The 21719-nt window shown below is 46.6% G+C and overlaps 1 protein-coding gene across 1 annotated transcript; it reads left to right on the forward strand.

Moving 5' to 3' along the window:
- The first annotated feature begins 1 nt into the window (after position 1).
- Positions 2-21353, forward strand: SLU7 (spliceosome associated SLU7). Its single transcript, XM_083181398.1, has 16 exons — positions 2-93; positions 2104-2283; positions 3639-3792; positions 5348-5428; positions 5710-5874; positions 6215-6283; positions 7373-7420; positions 8455-8580; positions 8773-8870; positions 9637-9704; positions 10770-10909; positions 11019-11180; positions 12287-12391; positions 12492-12542; positions 19253-19351; positions 20561-21353. The coding sequence occupies exons 2-16, from the start codon at positions 2117-2119 to the stop codon at positions 20738-20740; spliced, it is 1713 nt and encodes a 570-aa protein (XP_083037524.1). The 5' UTR covers positions 2-93; positions 2104-2116; the 3' UTR covers positions 20741-21353.
- The last annotated feature ends 366 nt before the right edge of the window (positions 21354-21719 follow it).

Genomic DNA, 21719 nt, shown 5'->3' on the forward strand with positions numbered 1-21719 from the left:
ATCGTCACTTCCGGCACTGCGCTCTACTTCCTGCTGCGCAGTCCCGGATGTTTGTGTGTGTCCCAGCCTAACAGCCCGGTGTCCGGGACACAAGTGAGTCCGGTAACAGCGTCTGTGGTGGGGGCAAGCTGGGGGTGTGTTAATTTGTTGTAAGGGCAGGCTGACAGTGTGTGGTGGTAGTGTTGGAGTGTGTCTATATATGTACTGCATGTATGTACTATATGTATGTATGGTGAGGGTCAGGCTGGCTGTGTGTTGAGGTGCAGGCTTGTGGTGTGTGTTAGATGGCATGTTAGAGGGCATGCTGGTGGGGAGTATGTGTGTGTGTTAGAAGGCATGCTGGCGTGTGTGGGGCATGGTGGTGGGGTGTGGTATAGGGTTCCGACAGTCGAGATCCCGACTGGCTGGACTCAGACAGCATGGCGAGTGCAACAAAGCCCCTTGCGGGCTCGCTGCACTCGCCACGCTGCGGGCACGGTGGCTCGCCACCTATTCTATTCTCCCTCTACGAGGGTCGTGGACCCCCACGAGGGAGAATAGCCGGTGGCCGTCGGGAACCCGTCTGTCAGTGTTTTAACAGTCGGGATCCTGATGTTGGGTAAATGACTGTTGGGACCCCATCCGGCACCCGTTTGTGACGTGTGTAAGAGTCCGGGGTGTGCCTATGTTAGGGGGCAGGCTGGTGTGTGTGTGTGTGTGTGTTAGGGGACTGGCTGGCTGTGTGTGTGTTAGGGGACAGGCTGCCTGGCTGGGGTGTGTGTGTGTGTGTGTGTTACGGGACAGGCTGGCTTGGGGGGGTGGTGGAGGGGTTGCATTAGGGGACAGGTTGGCTGACGGGATGTGTGTGTAAGGTGACAGGTGGTAGAGTTAGATATTTTGGTGCATATAGCAAAAGAAGAAAGAGATACCAACATAGGCTGTAATAAAGAGTTGTTTTTTTCTCACTTTCAACAATTTATTGCTTAAAAATATGCGCATACAGTAAACAAACTAAAAACATATAATAAAAAAAAAATATATTGAGACAAATATATTTCATGGAGGCAATAGCCCAGGATATCGTTCCAAGTTGCGTTTCCCTGTTAAGTACCAGCTTTCTTACCAGGGAACCTTGTCAAACCTGTTTGAGACATCACACACCTTGACCACTGGAACATCCACCATAGGGTAATCTACCAATTTGGAAGGATACCCTGGGCTATTGCCTCCATGAATGCAGCACTTTTCCACCTGAGAAGTAACCTATGTACCATTTCCATTGGTACGGCAGCCGTGTTGCTAAGACACTCCAGGATTGGCTAGAGTCGATCAACCACAAATGCACCATTCTCTTTAAGCTGATTCCATTTGAGAGCGATCTTGTACCATCTTCCACTGGGACTACAGCCGTGTTCCTAAGGCACCACAGGATTGGACAAGTTGACTGTCTGTAATTGGTAACAGAGCTGCCCCACAATGGGAAAAGTCCTTTTAGCAAGTTAAATGCCCCTTATCCCAGTGCTCCCAAATTAAGTCTCTGAACTCTTTGGAATATATTCAGATATATTTATGTGAGTGTGTGTGTTCATTCTAGCACCCGCTATCTTTGAAAAACCATGCAGTTCCTCTTCCCTGCCTGTGGTGTTACTGTCTGCTGTAGTGTTTCTAGCACAGTGTGGTCTGTATATCAGCACTGATATGCAAACCAGACATGTGCTAGAAACACCACAGCAGACCGTGACACCCTAGGCAGGGAAGAGGAACTGCATGGGTTTTCAAAGATGTGGGTGCTAGAATGAGCTCTGTTTATCTATCTATATATATATATAATTTTTTTTTATGTATGTGTTTATGTGCATATTTTTCAGTAATAAATTGTTGTAAGTGAGAAAAACTGTTCTGGTATCTTTTATCTATAATGGGGCAGATGTATTAAGCCTGGCGAGAGATTAACTGGAGATAAAGAGGAAGGCGGTAATGCACCAGCCAATCAGATATGTTTGAAATATGACAGTTGGGAGTTGATTGGCTGGTGAGTTATCTCCTTCTAATGTTTCTTATCACCATTTATTTCACCCATATCCCTGATGTTATTACTGAACTTCCTTGGTATTTGTTTTACAGTTTAACCGTTACAATGTCGGCAGCCACCGATCTAATGGCAGTTACACCAGCAGTTGGGGGAGATCCCTCTGGCCTGGATGAACCAAAAAAGATGACCAGGGAAGATTGGAGAAAGAAAAAGGAGTTGGAAGAACAAAGAAAATTGGGTAACGCCCCTGCAGAAGTGGATGAAGAAGGAAAGTAAGTGCTATCAGTGCGCCACAAAAAGCCCTAATTTCTGTAAGGTGATTATTCAATTACTAGTAACCTGCCCTTCAAAATGACGGAACAAGGAACTGTCTCCTATATAGCGCAGCCTATTCCATTGTGCTCTTATAATTGTAAACAAGTGATAAAACAAAACTGGTTAATGACAGTTGGAGGTAGGTAGGAAGGCCCTGCTCGCAAGCTTAATATTTATAGGGAAATGGGCATTGATGTGCAAGGACAGGTCCAGTAAGATTGCATAAGTTCTTGTTGGGGCTATATAATGTATAATCATGTAGCATTGTTGGCGTGGGGTCAGAGGGGATGTAATTGGATAGTAAGTAGAAACAGGAGGGGGGAAAAAGGGTAATGGGAGAGGGGAAGGATGAGGAGTATAACCGCACTGGTATTTATAGAGAAAAAGTTACTGAATAGTGATGATTCTGATCTATGAGTACTGACTATTATCCTATCCTATTAACAGGAACAGTGAGTCCCAGAACACTCAGACAATGTGTGTCTTGTGGTGCCTCTGTGTGGGACAGTCAGTGGTGCACCCCAGAGTAACAAATTGTAATGAAACAATGCCAAGGGAGGAGGAGAAAAAAGAAAAACTCTGGGTGGGGGCACCCTTATATCACAGATCAAGGTTTATGAAATTAAATCTTAAATCTTAAATTAATTTCATAAGCCTTGATCTGTGATATAAGGGTGCCCCCACCCAGAGTTTTTCATTGTTCTCCTCCTCCCTTGGCATTGTTTCATGTAATTGGATAGGAAAGGTTGTGTAGGGTGTTCCGGTAATACTGGAAATGTAGTTTGACAATGGGGAAAATTGACAAAATCAGATGATATTTGAATATAATGTGCAATTGACTAAAAAAAAACCTCATAATCCCTCATTTGTGATTTATTATGTAAAAAATGTGGAATAATCGCCTTCTAATGGGAAAGTCTTCTGATCTTGCAAACCAGAGGGTGGACCCCCCCCCCGTAAAATCCCATACAAGAGCTTGCTACAAGTGCCCGCCGTTGATTGGCTGATTGACAAATGGTCAATTCAAATCAGCTGTGCTTCCTGTATACGATGAGTTAGTCGTGTCACATTTAATAAAACAAAAATAATCAAGTGTTAATACGAAAAAATTTATATATTTTTTTTTATTTCCTTCAATTGGATTTCAAACAATGAAAGATGATTTTATTTAGTAATTAAGCGTTGAAAAAAAAAAAGGTTTGGGGAGTTGTAGTTGTGAGATTTCCGACACTCCGTGAGCCGGTCTGACTGCAAGGTCCGGAATTTACATTCAAGAACTAAAACTAAACTGTATTTTGTTGACTTTTTCCAGGGACATCAACCCTCACATCCCTCAGTACATCTCCTCCGTTCCATGGTACGTGGATCCTTCTAAACGGCCCACTTTAAAGCACCAGAGGCCACAAGATGAGAAGCAAACTGTGTACACCCCCATGGTCGACTGGTACAGAAAAGGTGTCAAAGAGGTGAGCTTATAATGTATTGTTAGAATATTACAGAACGCTTAATTATGGTATCTAATATTTTGCCTAATTTAGTCACTTGAATTATTTTATTACATTAATACATGCTCTAAGCAGGGCAGTGAAGAGCTCTGACCGGCCCGGGTACTGGTGAGGAAAGCGGCCAAATCTGGGGCATTGTAGCCATTCCCTCTTTAAAAAATTAATTAAAAAATAATCTACTATTTGCCAATATGTTAAGAGTGGAATATTCATGCATGAAGCTTTTAGTTTTGTGCAGATCTTCCAGAAATACCTGGGTCCTGCTTATCTCACGCTTGCATCAGTCCTCCACCCCCAGCACCCCTGAAGTGTGTCTAGATGTGTGACCGGCAAAAATCGTGCAATATTATTAAGTTATCCGAAAGACTTTCAGAGTGTTCTAGGCCTTACGTTGGACAACTTTGTCAATATTTGATAATGACTTCCGGTGGGGCCGGGGGTGGTCGCGTGCAGGACAGCTCCGGTGTTCCATCCACTGAGCTCCCATCCCCGGCCCATGGAGAAGGTGCTGGTGGCGGCGGGGGAACGGAGGAGTCAGAGAGTGAAGGAGCACTGTGCCCCCCGGCGCGGAGAACATGGAGGGGGAGACGGACAGACTGGGAAGCAGGAAGGGGGAGACGGACGGCGCCCAGATGATGCTGCAGTGAGGACCCGCTGCTGTCCCTAGTGCCAACGGGACTCCCGGCCGCCGCAGCAGAGATGGAGCCCCGGCCCCAGTGATGGAGGATCCGGGACTACTGAGGAGAACCCTGGCCTGCAGCAGATGACCCCGGCACTTGCGGAGGAGACTCCAGGCAGGCAGGCCCTGGCTGGGAACCCTGGGAAGCCCGACTGGCCCCTCGGATCTCTGGATGAACGTGGTGCCCGTAGCCTCACTGACTGAACCAGCCCCCCAGCCTCATGGACTCCAAGCCTGACTGTCTCACCCCTCGGCCACTGCCTGTGCTGTCCACGCTGCCTGCGCTGGCACTCCATACAGGAGGATGGCCTGGTGAGGCCTTTAAGATGGCGCCGCAAATGGCTGCCTAGGAACTGTGCACCCAGCAATATGTATCCCGTGTCTCCTGTGTGATAACTGTACTGTCCCTGATTTAATCTGTGCTGTCTTTGCTCCTGCTGTCACCTGCCCGGCTGCTGCAATGACCAGTGGCGCCGCGGATGGCTGCCTAGGCGCTGTGCAGCTTGGCGGGTGTGTGTTCCCTGTGTGATAAGTGTACTGTCCCTGCTTATATTGTCACCTACCTGGCTGCTGCAACGACCAGTGGCGCCGCTGATGGCTGCCTAGGTGCTGTGCAGCTCGGTGGGCATGTGATCCCCGCAAGTGATGTCTAAATGCTCTCAATGTAATGTGTATAATGTCTCAATGGAATATATGTAATGTCGTCCGTCGTCCGTCCCCTTCATCCCCGCTTGATGCTGCACTGTAATTCCACAAAAAATTCCTAGTGTGCACACATGGCCAATAAAGTTGATTCTGATTTAAAGATTTTTTTTTATATATATTTTTGTTCTGTAGGGAACAGTCGCAACAAAATTTCGCCAAGGAGCTTGTGAAAACTGCGGTGCGATGAGTCATAAAAGGAAAGATTGTTTTGAGGTAAGATTTAGCTATTGTCATGTGATACATTGAGAATACAGGAATGGCAGGTATAGGCCACGCTTTCTCCAGGAACATTTTGCTTTTACTATGTAGTGCCAATGTTGCTGGGAGAGATCGCTAAAAGTGTCCCTCACAGCGACTGTTCTGCTGGCATATTTAGCGGATATTCCGAGGGTCGTTTACAGCAATGTTGGCAATCAAAGGGTTAATATATGACAAAAACCGTGGATCTCTCCAGGGTAAACCGCCTTGATACCACTTTAGTGTTCTCTTTCCAGAGACCCCGAAGAGTTGCAGCCAAGTTCAGCGGCATTCACCTAGCCCCAGATGAGTACGAACAGCCGCAACTTCTGTTGGACTACGATGGAAAGCGAGACCGGTGGAATGGCTACAACCCAGAAGAACACATGAGGATTGTCGAAGAACATTCCAAAGTTGACCTGGTACGTGCTCTGTGCTTAGAGGCATTCTCGGCTTTTGCCGTTGAAATTTACTTGTGTTTGTAGAGAATTTCACACATTTCCGTGCTCTGTAATGTTCGTGCAGCCGGTGTCAACATAAATGTTGGTACATTGTTCGGTCACGTAATCCTCTGCCAGGGCACTTACATATAGAACACTGTAGCCTTGTACTTGGTCCAAGCGTCGGGCTGCCATCGCAGTTAGTGGCCCATAATGCAGATATGGCTACTTCGCAGTAGTTGAGAACGCTAAGCAATAACTCCCGGTGTTTTACAAAGCATCCCTAGAACATCGGCTGAAGTTGTAGCCTTTCTTCTTCTAGGCGAAACGAACGTTGAAGGCTCAGAAGCTCCAAGAGGATTTGGCCTCTGGGAAACTTCTGGAACAAGTGGTAAGTTATGGAATACCTCTACCTTGGTGGATCTTGTTTGTCTCTGCATGCGGTGCCATGGATATGTCTTACCCTCCGTGCCTCTTTAATCCATTGGTTTATTTGATTTCCTTATTGCGGTGTGTTTCGTGTCATTTGAAAAAATATTTTAAATGGACATTCGTATAATCTGGAAAGAGTTTTTATTTTGTGCTATGCAATCCCTCCTTGCCATAAGAACGGCAATGCATGTATAGGTCCACGGTGATGGTGAAGGTATAGGTGCGGTTTTGCCTTTATAGCGAATTCTTGTTTCTAGAAGTAACAACTGGTTCAAATTTAGCCGGAATCACACTGGGTCCTCAAGCATTGGACCTATTCCATAACACCCTGATATCGCACACTGGGGAAAATGTATTAAACCTTTTAAAAAGTGGAGAACCAATCAACTTCTAGCTAGCATTTGCAAAATTCATTCTATGAAATTAATGGAAGCTGATTTGTTGCTCAGGGCAACTTGCCCATTCTGTACAAGATTTGATAAATTTCCCCCTATATGCAGCACAGCACAGCACAGCACAGCACAATGTCATTCGGTGTCTTGTCTCGATCTCATGAACCAGTGTTAGGACAGTAATCAGACGACTGTTGGTTTTAAAAGTGTCTGCTAATTTTCAAGAGAATATCTATGAATTACATAGTTTGCCTGGTTTAAAGGGATCGATTAAAGGGTATATTTACTAAAGTGTGTTTTTTGCCAAGAGCAACCATTCCAATTCTACTTCTGTATGAAGCACCTTCTAGAAGATCACTAAATCTGGTTGCTATCGGTAGTATCTCCACTTCTGCCCGTTGTCATAGTGCCTGAACGCTGGATGAATGTAGTTCATTGGCATAGTGACTGTGGCTTGTCACGATGTATGATGCTTGTTAAGGACATGAATATTGGAATTGCAGTGAAGGTAGTTGTGGTTCATAGTGGCAGTCTGGAGCATGTAATTATGCAGAAGATAAAGGAAAGGAGCGGAAATACTACTTGGGAAATAATTGAAACCAAAAATAATGTATACATTTTTTTTTTTGTCACCCATCTTCCTTTCTTTACCCCAGAGCTCCCCAAGACACCAGTGGGGAGAAGATGAACAGAATGCCCAGACGGTAAGACGATGTATTCTCCAGGGGATCTCTTAACTGCAAACAGTTTGTCCGGAAGCCTGCTGGGGATTACCAGGGTGCAGCGTTCGTACAAAAGCCTGCTGGGGATTACCTGGGCGCAGCGTTCATACAAAAGCCTGCTGGGGATTACTGGGGCACAGCGTTCGTACAAAAGCCTGCTGGAAATTACCAGGGCACAGCGTTCGTGCAAAGGCCTGCTGGGTATTACCAGGGCACAGCATTCGTTCAAAAGCCTGCTGGGGATTACCTGGGCGCAGCGTTCGTACAAAAGCCTGCTGGGGATTACCAGGGCGCAGCGTTCATACAAAAGCCTGCTGGGGATTACCATGGCACAGCGTTTGTAATAAAGCCTGCTGGGGATTACCGGGGCACGCGTTCGTGCAAAGGCCTGCTGGGTATTACCAGGGCACAGCATTCGTTCAAAAGCCTGCTGGGGATTACCATGGCACAGCGTTTGTAATAAAGCCTGCTAGAAATTACCAGGGCACGCGTTCGTGCAAAGGCCTGCTGGGTATTACCAGGGCACAGCATTCGTTCAAAAGCCTGCTGGGGATTACCAGGGCATGGCGTTTGTACAAAAGCCTGCTGGGGATTACCAGGGCACGGCGTTTGTACAAAAGTCTGCTGGGAATTACCGGGGCACAGCGTTTGTACAAAAGCCTGCTGGGGATTACCGGGGCACGCGTTCGTGCAAAAGCCTCAGGATTAGCAGGGTGCAGCATGCACACTAAGGCCTGCTCAAGATTAGCGGGGAGGAAGGTCGCAGTGTGCATGGAAATATTCCATTGAAATAGGAACCTACTGAAGGATTTAATTAATTTGAGGGTATTTACATCCAAATCAGGTGAACAGTGTAGGAATTACAACGGTTTCTGTATGTGCCTGTTAAAATTTAAAAACTTCCAGCTGTCAATCAAGAAATCAGAAATATCTTTTTGCTAATGAAATAGAAAGTTGTCTGCATTGTGGTGTGTTGTTGCATTTCCAGCCCTAAGCTTACTGTGCTTAATTTTCAGGATCGCAACAGCGAAGATGAGGATGAAGATAAATACGCAGATGATATTGATATGCCGGGGCAGAACTTTGACTCCAAGAGACGTATTACAGTCAGGAACCTGAGAATCCGAGAAGACACGGCCAAAGTAAGATACGTATTATTATTACTGTATGATGATTGGGCTGGGGGCTGGGCCTACTGAGGGTGGAGTGCTAGGGGTTTGTTCAGAAAACATTCCCATGTTCTAGTTACTTGCTCTAAGGCCATACTGTGAAAGGTCTTCCAAGGCGGGCGCAGTGGCATTGTGGTCTCACACTCCATTGCTTTCTCTTGACAGTACTTGCGGAATTTGAATCCAAACTCTGCTTACTACGATCCCAAAACGAGAGCCATGAGGGAGAATCCATATTCTGATGCAGGGAAGAATCCCGACGAGTAAGTAACAAGTATTCCATTGTGGAGTAAGACAGACTGTGCCATACTGTGACTCGGCAGGTGTCAGCCGTGACCCTGGCCTGTTTTCGTTTCGCTCGCCTGTATATCGGCAGGCGGGATCCAATGTCCCACCATCCGATCGGCGAAAAGGGGCTGTGTCCACATAAATGGCGGTGGATTGTCGAGATACGGCCGTGAGCAAGACAATCCACGCCCGTTCTCGGCAAAATGGGCCCCTCTTCTTTTAAAGTCGGGCCCGTTCTGTCGATCTGCCTCTTCAATGCTGTCAGAAAAGGCCGCATTGAATAGGCGCCGCCACTATTTCCCCCGGCGGAAATAGCGGCGGGGATTGAATATCCCCCTAAATCTGCCACATAGCCATGGAGTAGGCTTCATGTGGCATTGCCTGGAAAGTATCGATGGCTATCGATGATTCGTAACCATCAATGGTCTAAAAGCAATGGGTAACTGGTTCTAACATTAATATATGATCGCCAGTGGTGAACATCGGCTGCTGGTGTCCATTGCTGCTCTGCTGCCACAGTATGCACATATGCGCCAGCAGCCATCAGTGGTTCCCTCTGATGTAAACTAACCAATCTACGGCCTTTCCTACTGGTGGGTAGGCTCTAGTCTGTCCAATTCGTGTGCACCTTCTGCATAATGCAGCTTCACAAATGGCAGATTGTACTCATGTGGCTGTTTGTACTCATGTGGCTGTTTTTATGTAAGTCTGTACCCATCCTCACCTGGCTTTTCTCTGCAGGGTCAGCTACGCTGGAGATAATTTTGTACGATATAGCGGGGACACAATCACCATGGCACAGACACAGTGTAAGTACAAAGGGCATTATTTGGTAATGAGTGTCTCTGTCAGTGAGTCGCACACAAATGCCTTTTTCATATCAGATTATGGACAGCTGCATGAAAAGGGGACACGTGTCCTTGTGGCATCTCTAACTTCAGGGTGAGCTGGGCCTTATGGGACGGTGGGGTAGATGTATGAAGCAGTGATAAGGGAGAAGAAGTGGCCCATGGCAACCAATCAGCTGCTCTGTGTAATTTTATATGCAAATTATAGATGTTACTTCAGTGCTGATTGGTTGCCATGGACCATTTCTCCTCTCGCTCACTTCTCCCTTATCACTGCTTCATACATTAAGGCATGTGTGATCATTATCTGAGTTGTACCTTGATGGAATCTGATTGGACTCAGTTTTCCTCGATGTTCTTTGCGTTAACACAACAGTGCAGAGGCTAAAAATGTGACCTAGCGCCTTTATTTAATCAATTAATAGAATAACGTTGTATTCCATATCATTAGAGGAATATAAGTTGGGCATGACGAGGTGGTGTAAGGATCTCTATATTCTCTAAAGATCAGTAGAACATCTATAGCCTCCTACGTCACACGGAGACCGCAAGTACAAGCATTGTATTGAGGGGAACGGCAGTGGTACGTGTTCTAGAAACGCCCACATTGTATTGAGGGGAACGGCAGTGGTACGTGTTCTAGAAACGCCCACATTGTATTGAGGGGAACGGCAGTGGTACGTGTTCTAGAGACGCCCACATTGTATAGAGGGGAACGGCAGTGGTACGTGTTCTAGAGACGCCCACATTGTATAGAGGGGAACGGCAGTGGTACGTGTTCTAGAGACGCCCACATTGTATAGAGGGGAACGGCAGTGGTACGTGTTCTAGAGACGCCCACATTGTATAGAGGGGAACGGCAGTGGTACGTGTTCTAGAGACGCCCACATTGTATAGAGGGGAACGGCAGTGGTACGTGTTCTAGAGACGCCCACATTGTATAGAGGGGAACGGCAGTGGTACGTGTTCTAGAAACGCCCATTGTTTGCTGGACTGTGCCTGAGAACCGCTTTCTCCCCGCTTCAGTGTTTGCCTGGGAAGCCTATGAGAAGGGCTCCGATGTCCACCTGCAGGCGGACCCCACCAAGCTGGAAGTCTTGTGTAAATCGTTTAAAGTAAAGAAAGAGGACTTTAAGGAAGATCAGAAAAAGAGCATCCTGGAAAGAGTAAGTTATTCATTTATTGCAAACAAAAGCCATGTAAAAATGTGTATAGTTATTATAGCGCCAAGGTGTGTAGATCTTGCGATTTTGACGCGTTTTGTGTCTTCCGCAGTACGGGGGAGAAGAGCACTTGGACACTCCGCCTGTGGAGCTGCTTCTAGCTCAGACCGAGGACTACGTGGAGTATTCCCGACACGGCACGGTCATTAAGGGCCAGGAAAAGGTGGCTGCACGGTCTAAATACGAGGAAGATGTTCTCATTAATAATCACACAGTAAGTGGTGGGCACTGCGGTATAGATAGTGTGGGGGATACGGTCGGTTGGTCGACCTAAAGATTGTTGACAGTCATTAGGTCGACACCACTGGGTCGACATACTGCAAGGTCGAAATGGGTCTAGGTCGACATGGGACAATGTCGACAGGTCATAAGGTCGACATGGGGTTTTTCACTGTTTTTTGACCCGACATCTGCCGACAGGCAGTATTTCATGCCCTACCTTCCACTAGGGCGTGGTGGGAGAATAAAATAGTGTGCCGAGTGCAGCGGTGCACTTAAAACTGGTGAAAAAACCCATGTCAACCTTTTGACTGTCGACTTAATGCTTTTGTTGACCTAATCGCCTGTCGACCTTGTCCCATGTCGACCTTGCAGTATGTTGACCAAATGACTGTTGACCATCTTTAGGTTGACCAAACAATCCATACCTATAGCGTGGAACCTGGCACCTATAATACCCAATTCGTCTTGCATTGGGCTCTTCTTCTGTACCCCGACTACCTCTCAGCATTCTGACCCGGATGCTGGTTTTTTTGCTTGTTTACAGTCTCCTGACTCTGGCCACAGCAATCACATGTCGTGGAGTACCATGTTTTACTGGCAATAACTTATGCTAGGAAGGAACGTGGGTCTCCTGTCCTGCCATTCTCCTTTTCTGGGTATTTCACGGGGATAGGGCGGACCCCAGGTCTCTCCAGCTATAAGTGGTCTGTAGGTTCCACATCAACCAGCAGATTCCGGCCATGAGCCTTTGTCATTTGGCGGAAGGAGTAGACGCTCTTCATATATCGGACTTCTTACATACAAGCACATTCGATAATCTCTGTGTCCCGGAGAGGGCAGTGATCCGTGGTTCCTCCCAGTATTGGATCTGTCTAAAGATGCGAGTTTTGGCCGTAAGCTGCTACCACCCAAGATTGTTCCCTCCCTTGAGGACAATGCTGGGATGACTATGGTGGTCTACTGGAAAATGCTGTGTATCTGTTTTGTCTTTTGCATGCAAATAATAACTTTGTACGTATATATAAACCTTTTTGCCTTATATATACCTATCCTGCCAGCCGGCTCAGTGAAGTAACACTCCCTGCCTCCTCTCCTCAGTGTATATGGGGCTCGTATTGGAAAGATGGAAGATGGGGCTACAAATGCTGCCACTCCTTCGTGAAGATGTCTTACTGCACCGGGGAAGCTGGTAAAATCGTTGACGTGAGTTATGGCTGCCTATAGAACATTCCACGCCGTTTTCTATTCCTTCCATGTATTATTTACATCTAGATGCTCATGATTGGGTTCTATCTCTTTTTAGGATATTGAACTTTGTGAAGAGGAGCTGGCCAGACCGAAGACCTTAGTGGAGGTACGTGAAATGTGGTGTTACCCCCTGAGATCTGATCTCACCGCCGGCCTTAGAACCAAAAAGTTAGATGGATTAGACGACGCCACAAACGATGCGTTTCGGTAACGATTTCCCTTGAACTGTCTGTAACTCACTGACAATCCCCCTCCTTCCAAAAGATACCGAATGGCCATGGTTGCTCTTCTCTCCTAGTATTTTCGGTCTGTTTTAATAAAGGCCGTAGCATCCTATGGGCCCTCCACCATTTGGGAAGATCAGAGGTTTTGTATAGAAGAGCTGCACAGTCTAGATAACCAATATCTTGACAGCATATAGCCGACATGAATCAGACCTACTTTTTTTTATTTTTGTTGCTTTTTGGCTACACCTTGTATATTTCATGTTCTGTCACCACCATCCATACAGACATAGACTCTCGCCACGTTCCTGACAATGGTCTACACCAAGGGTTCTCAAACTCGGTCTTCAAGACCCCACACAGTTCACTTTCTTCCTCGCTCTCCATGGCAGCCATTACTCTGGGTATTCCCTCTCTATCTCCAGGTTTAGACAGGTATATTTTAAACTCCTCCCACCTTGGGTATATGTCTGCCTCCTCCCCTTCCTCTCCAGTCTTTTCTCCTGTCTCTAGTTAGACTAGGTAGGATAAGGTTTGTTATTTTGTGTGTTCATGCTCACCTCAGTATATACAGCCAGACGTCCCTGCGTGGCCGGGCTGATATGGGTGTTTTACCCAGGGAGAAGAGGGTGCTCATCAGGCAGCGTCCTGCTCTGAGTTACCTGCAGGATGGCCGGCGGCACATGGCAGCAGTATGTGGACTCCGTCATCCTCCTGGAGGTCCGGCACACGGGCGTCTGTTGGAAGCCGGCTATCGGGTCAGGGCTGACGGACGCGTGCGCGGTGACAAGGCGGAAGTGACGCGAGGGTCCCTCCGCCGAAGGGAACAGTAGCTGGCAGCCGGAAGACGGGCTGAATCCACTTCAGCTAAGGGCGGAAGTGATCACACGGCGTCCGGAAGGACGCAATGCGCAGCTGCAGCCGGCGGGCGCTGGATTTAAAGCCACTGAGACTTGAACGCTGTACTCACCAGAGCAGCGATACCTGCAGTCATGGACCTGGAAGCTGATCCTTCTCCCCTAATACCTGAAACTGCCATGGAGAGGTAAGACCTCACTGAGGTGCGATTCAGTAGCATGTCGTTAGAGCAGTTAGTGATAGGTTTCTCTCTACTTAAATTCCATAGTGTGTCTAAAGCCCCTGCAAAAAAAGAAAGCGAAGACTAAGAATATCATGAGTAACTGCATGTCATGTGATACAGAGTTCACCACAGAGAAAGGCATTAATCTCTGCAAACAATGCAGACAAACTGCAGTACCACCGGCTGTGGATCTAACCCAGCTATTACTGTGGATGAAGAGTTCGCTGGTCACTAAGGAGGACCTTAAGGAGATTCAGGGAACTAAGAGGTCCAGGGCCCAAGCTAGCCTGGAGGGTGATGCGGATTCGGATCAGCCCATACTAAACGTGGATGACACGGACACATCGGAACCAGAGTCAGGTGAAATACCTGAAAAGGAGAGGTCATTCAATCTAGATCTGGTAGAAAGCCTATTAAAATACATTTACAAGGCTATGGATTATAAGGAGAAGGAGGAAGAGGCACCTGATTCCTTATTCGAGGATAGAGCCTCTAAAAGCAGAAGCTTTCCTGTGCACAAGGTGCTTAAGGATTTGATGCTGGATCAATGGCAGAATATCGACAAAAAATTTAGTAATTACAAGAGAGTGGAGAGGATGTTCCCCTTTAAAGATGAGCTACTGGAGAAGTACTGCAAGTTGCCCAAGGTGGATGCAGCAGTATCCGAAGTGGTCTCCAAGACTACGATATTGTTAGAGGACGGAGCTAATTTAAGAGACAGCATGGATAAGAAGATGGAGATGGGCCTAAAGAAGTTGCATAATACTTCTACGGTTTCCCTAAAAGCAGGAGTCGCGATGGCCTCAACCTCAAGAGCGCTTAGAGTCTGGGGCACTAACATGGCGACAGATATAGATGAGAAGATATCACGGCAATATCTGATCAAGAATCTTAATATTATGATGAAGGCTATAGACTTCCTCTGCGAGGCATCGCTTGATGTGGTGGAGTACTCAGCCAAGTCCATGGCAGCGGGGATAGCAGCCAGAAGGGCCATATGGCTGCGAAGCTGGGCCGCAGACGCTAATTCGAAAAACCGGCTTATAGCCCTGCCCTATGAGGGTAACCTATTATTCGGGAGTAAGTTAGACTCCATTATTCATAGGATGTCAGGGGGAAAGTCTGCAAAACTACCGCAGGATAGAAGACAGAAGTTTCGAGGTCAATCTCCCAAGCAACACTTCAGGGAGGCTAAAAGCTACAGACCTGGAAGACAGTATGGGAGGTTCAACTCTGGCAGTACAAGACAGTCCTTTCGCCAGTCCGCGAGAAGGGGCTACCGAAGGTTCTGACAACTACTGCTTAGAAGAGTCTGTTGCGGTAGGAGGGAGACTGACCAAGTTCGTGGACAGATGGAAGCTATCAACTCAGGACAGATGGGTTCTGTCAATTCTTACCCAGGGCTACAGCCTGGAGTTCCTAAAGATTCCGTTAGGAATAAAATTCATAAAATCAAGAACGCCTACGACAACGGAAGAAATAGAAGCATTAGAGCTTATAATACAAGAAATGCTGGAATCAAGAGCAATAGAAAGAGTTCCAGTGGGCGAAAGAGGGAGAGGCTTCTACTCCAAGCTATTTCTAGTAAAGAAATCATCAGGGAAGTACCGTGCAATACTAGATCTAAGGGATCTGAACCTAAACATGCAAGCAAAGAAGTTCCATATGGATACCCTACAGGTCATCCTCCTAGGAATAAACCGCACGGACTTCATGTGTTCGATAGATCTGAAGGATGCTTACTTCCATGTCCCGATAGCTGTAAGAGATCGAAAGTTCCTCAGACTGATGGTTCTAAAACAACACCTCCAATTCCGGTGTCTCCCATTCGGGTTATCAGCCTCCCCAAGAGTGTTCACGAAGATACTAACAAGTCTAATAGCATTCATAAGAATACAAGGGGTTGCAATATGGTCCTACCTGGACGATTTACTCATTTGCGGAAGAACAGAAGAAGAAGTGAGACAAGCAGCCCAGACTACAATTACTATACTTCAGAATCACGGGTGGCTGATAAACGAAGGGAAAAGCCAACTGGAACCTCGTCAAATAATTCAATTCCTAGGGGTTACTATAGATACAGTAGAGCACGCGGTATACTTGTCAGAAGAAAGATGCGAAAGAATTCTGAACCTAGCCTTACAAATACAGTCCCAGAAGAAGACAGCATTAAGGCAAATCCTCCGGATGCTGGGGATGATGTCATCTACCATAGGGGTGATACCCTGGGCGAGGTGGCATATGAGGATTCTGCAGAGAGAAGTAAGACCCCTCACGAGAAGAGAAGTAGATCTGGAGTACGAGGTAGAGCTAAGTCAGAGAAGCAGACGGTCACTAGATTGGTGGCTGGATCCTCAACTAAACCTGAGAAGTACATCGTTAAGTCAGCCCCTGTACCAGGTCATAACCACAGACGCAAGTGCGACAGGATGGGGGGCTCACTGTCAGGACGCAAGGTGCCAAGGCCTGTGGTCCCAAGAGGAGAGAGCAATGTCCTCAAATCAGAGGGAGATGAGAGCTGTAGTGAGGGCGCTAAGATTCTTTCAAGAACACATCAGAAACACCCATGTCAAGATCAGATCAGACAACATGACGGTGGTAGCATACGTGAACCGACAAGGAGGGACCAGGAGTGTAAGACTCTGGGAAGAAGTGTCCAACATTATACCGTGGGCAGAAAGAAACTTATGCTCCATATCCGCGCTTCATGTCCCAGGGAAGGAGAACGGCCTTGCGGACTTCCTAAGCAGAAGACAAGTGGTACCAGGCGAGTGGGAGTTAAACCAGGGAGTGTTTCTAGAAGTCACAAGGAGGTTCGGTTACCCACAAATCGACCTCATGGCAGCAAGGCACAACAGAAAAGTGAAGAGGTTCATGTCAAGAGAAGAGGTGACAGGGACAGAAGGAGTAGACGTGTTTGCACAAAGATGGAAGTTCAATCTCGGGTATGTGTTCCCCCCTTTCCCCATGATTGCAAGAATTCTGAGGAAGATCAGGGAGGAGAAGGCCTCAGTTATCATCATACTCCCATTCTGGCCAAGAAGAAGCTGGTTCCCTACAGTTCTGAGGATGGCAGCCAAACAACCTTGGAGACTACCTCTCATACCGAATCTTCTCCAGCAGGGACCAGTGGTACACCCAGACATCAAGACCCTGAGTCTGTCGGCATGGATGCTGAACGGTTAATCTTAGTGCGAAAGGGGTTATCCCACCAGGTGGCGCAATTCCTGCTGAAGGCAAGAAAAAGGGTCTCATCCAGAATTTACTATAGGGTATGGAGTAAGTTCACGGAGTGGTCAAAATCATATCCAGAGAGTATAAGGACTGGGATCCCCTGCGTACTTCAATTTCTATACGAAGGATTCTCCAAGGGCCTGGCGGCGTCAACTCTGAGGGTGCAAATCTCAGCCCTGTCAGTCATGCTGGACAGCAGATTGTCTGATGACCCACTCATAAAGAAGTTCTATCAAGCAATTAAGAGAGAGCGTCCTAGAATTAAAGAACCAGTGGCCCCGTGGGACTTAAATTTGGTCCTTAATGCCCTCACGAGGGCCCCCTTCGAACCTTTGGAAGAAGTGCATATGAAGTTTGTTACGTGGAAGGTAGTCTTCCTTACAGCAATTACGTCCGCACGTAGGGTGAGTGAGCTACAAGCCCTCTGGGCGGAGCAACCGTACCTTAACATCCTGCACGATAGGGTCGTGCTCAGAACGAACTCTAAATTCCTTCCTAAAGTGGTTTCCAACACTACTCTCAATCAGGAAATCATTCTACCAGCCTTTTACCCAGAGCCAAGGACTGAGGAGGAGAAGAGATTGCACACGCTCGATATGCCTAGGGCTATTACCCTATACCTGAAGAGAACAGAAGGGAATAGAAAGTCCAAGCAGCTATTCGTCCTACACTAAGGTGCAAGGAAAGGCGGAGCAGCCTCCAGAGTGACTATAGCGCGCTGGATAACAGAGACCATAGCGTTCACCTATAAAGACGGAGGTTTGGAGGTTCCCAAGGAGCTGAGGGCACACTCTACCAGGGCCATATCTACATCTTGGGCCAACAAGGTGAGACTCTCAGCAAAGGATATCTGTGCAGCAGCCACGTGGAATTCTCTACATACTTTTGTTAAACATTATAATGTTAACGTATCCTCTACCCATTTTGGGAAGGTGGTGCTAGAGCATGCTGTAATGCAATAATTCAATATATATATACTTAAGCATCATCTTGGTTATGTCTGTTTATTACTGATCCCCCCCATATTTTTATGCTTTGGTACATCCCAGAGTAATGGCTGCCATGGAGAGCGAGGAAGAAAGGATTCAATTATACTTACGATAATTCCGTTTCTTCTGAGCTTCTCCATGGCAGCCTATAGATTTCCCCCCCTGTTTATGATAGGTATTAGAGACACTCGAAAGACTGGAGAGGAAGGGGAGGAGGCAGACCTATACCCAAGGTGGGAGGAGTTTAAAATATACCTGTCTAAACCTGGAGATAGAGAGGGAATACCCAGAGTAATGGCTGCCATGGAGAAGCTCAGAAGAAACGGAATTATCGTAAGTATAATTGAATCCTTTTTGCAGGTCACCCGGCAGGTGCACAGGTGCATTCATTACTCATTTGCACATTTTTAAATATCCACAGGTGGAGCTAATCATTTCACTGTGATTCTGTGAGGAGTCCTGCAAAACATGCACTGTGTGGGGTCCTGAGGACCGACATTGAGATTCTGTGGTCTACACAGATAGAGTCGAATTTTTTTTTTTTACACTTTTCGTTGTTTGTATTTGGGCGTAATTTTTGTATGTGTAACCCTACTGAAGCACAATCAGTGAAAATGTGCACCCTCGTGTGCTTGCTGCGTTCCCCAGACAAGTTGACTCGCTGTGCTCACCACAGGTGACTATTCCCAATCAAAGCCCACATGGATAGTAAATGAAGCGAATGTTGGGAAAATCTGAAAATCACAAAAATGTGCACCACCAAACTGTCCATCATATGGGGTCGGATGTAATGCTTTGCGACGGTCGTGCGTGATGCCGGCTGAACTCGGAGGTGCAATCGTGTACGATGCATGGTTTGCCTTGTAAATGATTGCATCTTTCATATAAAGTTGGGCTGGCATCAGGCACGGCCGCAGGACTCGCACCGCATTATATCTGGCCCATGGTGTCCGTCTGTCTACTAGAGGATGTAACTGTAACATCCAGATGCCAATCGCATAGCTGAGGCTATGACTATATTGCTGGTTTTGAATTAAGTGACTGTTGGAAATCTACTGCCTGGATGTTTAAGTAGAAGTTCTATGAATTTGTGGTTATTCTCTCACAAGACCACTGCATTGAAGAACTGTTGCCAGGGCAGATGTAATCTAGTTGTGGGCATAGTATACCATGGGGGGGGTTGAAGAGGATGGGGACACGTCATCTTGTCTGTTTGGGTTATTGCTCTGTTTAAATGTCTCCTATTCCCGGCACAGGGATTAACCATCAGAGTTCTCCTCATTCACAGATTCATCAGAACAAGATGAAAAAGAAAAAGAAGAAGCACCGTAAGAGTGGCGATTCTGACAGCGACAGCGAGGAGAAGAAAAAGGATAAACTTAAGAAGGTACAGAACACGGCCTTGCTTTTCACTGACCCCCGCCAGCCGCTATTCTCACTTTTTCTACGACTGACCATAGCGTCACACTGATCTGGTCTGAGTTGTAAAGGTTTAAAGTCCGCGTTAGCAGAGATACACATGATGATGTGTTGTAATTCAATATACTTGTATGAATGAGCCTCAGCTGCCACCTGGTGGCTGCAGCAGGTATTTCAGTTTGCTGGTAAATTATGATACTGAACAAAACAAATGAGAGAAAATGTAATGTACACATAACAAAAGCACAATATTGCAGGGTTGCCGACTTTCATAAAATCCTCTCCGGGAGAAGCCCGGAGAGGATTCTTGCATTACGCGTTTTGGGGGCGGGGCTTAACGGTGATGTCATTAAGCCCCGCCCCCATTACAACAAATAGCCGAAATAACAGCTATCCATGGAGGGGGCGGGGCTAAAATGTCACGATTGTGCCGTTTTAGCTCCGCCCCCTCCCCTGAGACCCGCGGATTGCGGCATATAAATGCCGCGATCGGGGGGCTCAGTGGGGGTCCCCCTGATTCCGGGAGGGTTGCCCACCCTTCCGGGGGCCGGGAGGAAGGACCCGATTTTCGGGAGACTCCCGCAAATTCCGGGAGGGTCGGCAACCCTGCAATATTGTTTTTAATAATTGGATGTGTATTGAATCCCCAGCTAGCCTGGTGAGAATTCTGGTGTCCGCACGACTAAACCTCTACATCGCTGCATGAGACATGTGATCTTTGTTTATGACAAATTATACTTGATAGACTTCGCTCCTGGGCCCCCTTTCTGTCTGGGTCTAGGACTGGAGTTCTCGCAGTCCTGTTATCACTTTGTCCTGTACACCTTGGCCCTTTTTCCGGTTCACCTCCAAAGGCAAATTCCTTCTCAAATGGACAAAACCATGTGCACTGCAGGTGGGGCAGATGTAACTTGTGCAGAGAGAGTTAGATGTGGGTGGGGTTTTACATCAAAGTGAGATCTATATTGCAGTATAAAAATAAAGCAGTCAGTATTTACCCTGCACAGAAAAAAAATAACTCCCCCAAATATAACTCTCTGCACATGTTACATCTGCCCCACCTGCAGCGCACATGGTTTTGTCCATTTGAAAAGGAATTTACCTTTGCGAGTGAACCAGTCTGGGCCCTTACAATACATCTGTTGGTTTGTAACCAATATTTAATGTCTCCCTCCAGGCCCTGAATGCTGAAGAGGCCCGCCTTAAGCATGTACAAGAAATATTGCAGCTGGATGAGAGGAAGCGAGCATACAACAGTATGTACGAGAGCCGGGAACCCACAGAGGAAGAAATGGAGGCCTACAGGATGAAGAGGCAGAGGCCGGACGATCCTATGGCCTCATTTCTTGGACAGTGATTCTGTTCTGGGGACCCCACAGAGCGATCTGTCCAGCACACATCTGTGTATTCTACTCCAGAGCTTTGTGGAACCAGAAAACAAAGAGGATTTCTCTCTGACAGTCTCTCATTTATACCGTGTATAATAGTGCTCTGTTTTATCTCCTTCCATGAATTACTTGCAAATATTTAAATATATTTCTGACCCAGATAGAAACTATTTAGGTTATATTGCTTTATTCTACTCGTACAGTATAAGTGTTGTTCTAGCACCGTGCATCTTTCAAAACTTCTGAATTTTTCTTCTCTGCTCTGCTTCTAGCACATGTCTGGTCTGTATATCAGTGCTGAAATACAGGTCACGCTGTGCTAGAAGTAGCATAGCAGAGCGCGACACCGCAGGGGTTTTGAAAGATGCAGGCTCTTATCTAACAGTTCCTAATTACTGAAGCGGTAAAAACAGCTGGGATATATCTCCCAGGACTCATTGGGGTGCAGAATTCTTCTTTATACCCCTAACATTGACATTGTTGTTCATTAGATTTTTTTTTTATCTCAAATTCCGCATTTGCATAGTTGTTAAATATATTGTTCTATCTGACAATTGCAATAAATGTCATTATGTCCGGGTACGATTGGTAGCACCGTAATTCACATCATATGTACAGCACTCCCTCCTAAATATGGCGTGTGATAGGGCAAATCTGTAAGCTCCTGCAATTTGTATATTGAATCAGATCTTGACATCTGATAAGAACCACTTGTCCCAACCAGTCTGCCATAAACACATGTACGCACACACTGGGTAATTATTATCGGGAGCCAATGAACCTACCAATATATGTTTGGTATGTGGGAGGAAACCAGGGTACTCTAAGAAAGCAGTGCAGTCATAAATATATGAGCAGGACAAACAGGCAATGTGAATATGTGTAAGATGGGACAAAATAGCTTTTAAACTCAGAAGGCGCAATGCGGAACATAACCCTTTCATAAGG

Source organism: Crinia signifera, chromosome 4 (genome assembly GCF_055691185.1).
Source record: "Crinia signifera chromosome 4, ASM5569118v1, whole genome shotgun sequence".
NCBI lineage: Eukaryota > Metazoa > Chordata > Amphibia > Anura > Myobatrachidae > Crinia > Crinia signifera.

Excerpts from the sequence above, each read along its gene's own strand:
- SLU7 (XM_083181398.1), top strand. The coding sequence starts at position 2,117 with ATGTCGGCAGCCACCGATCTAATGGCAGTTACACCAGCAGTTGGGGGA. Across the intron at positions 8,871-9,636 it reads GCAGGGAAGAATCCCGACGA|GGTCAGCTACGCTGGAGATA; the intron begins GTAAGTAACAAG and ends TTTTCTCTGCAG. Across the intron at positions 9,705-10,769 it reads CACCATGGCACAGACACAGT|TGTTTGCCTGGGAAGCCTAT; the intron begins GTAAGTACAAAG and ends TCCCCGCTTCAG.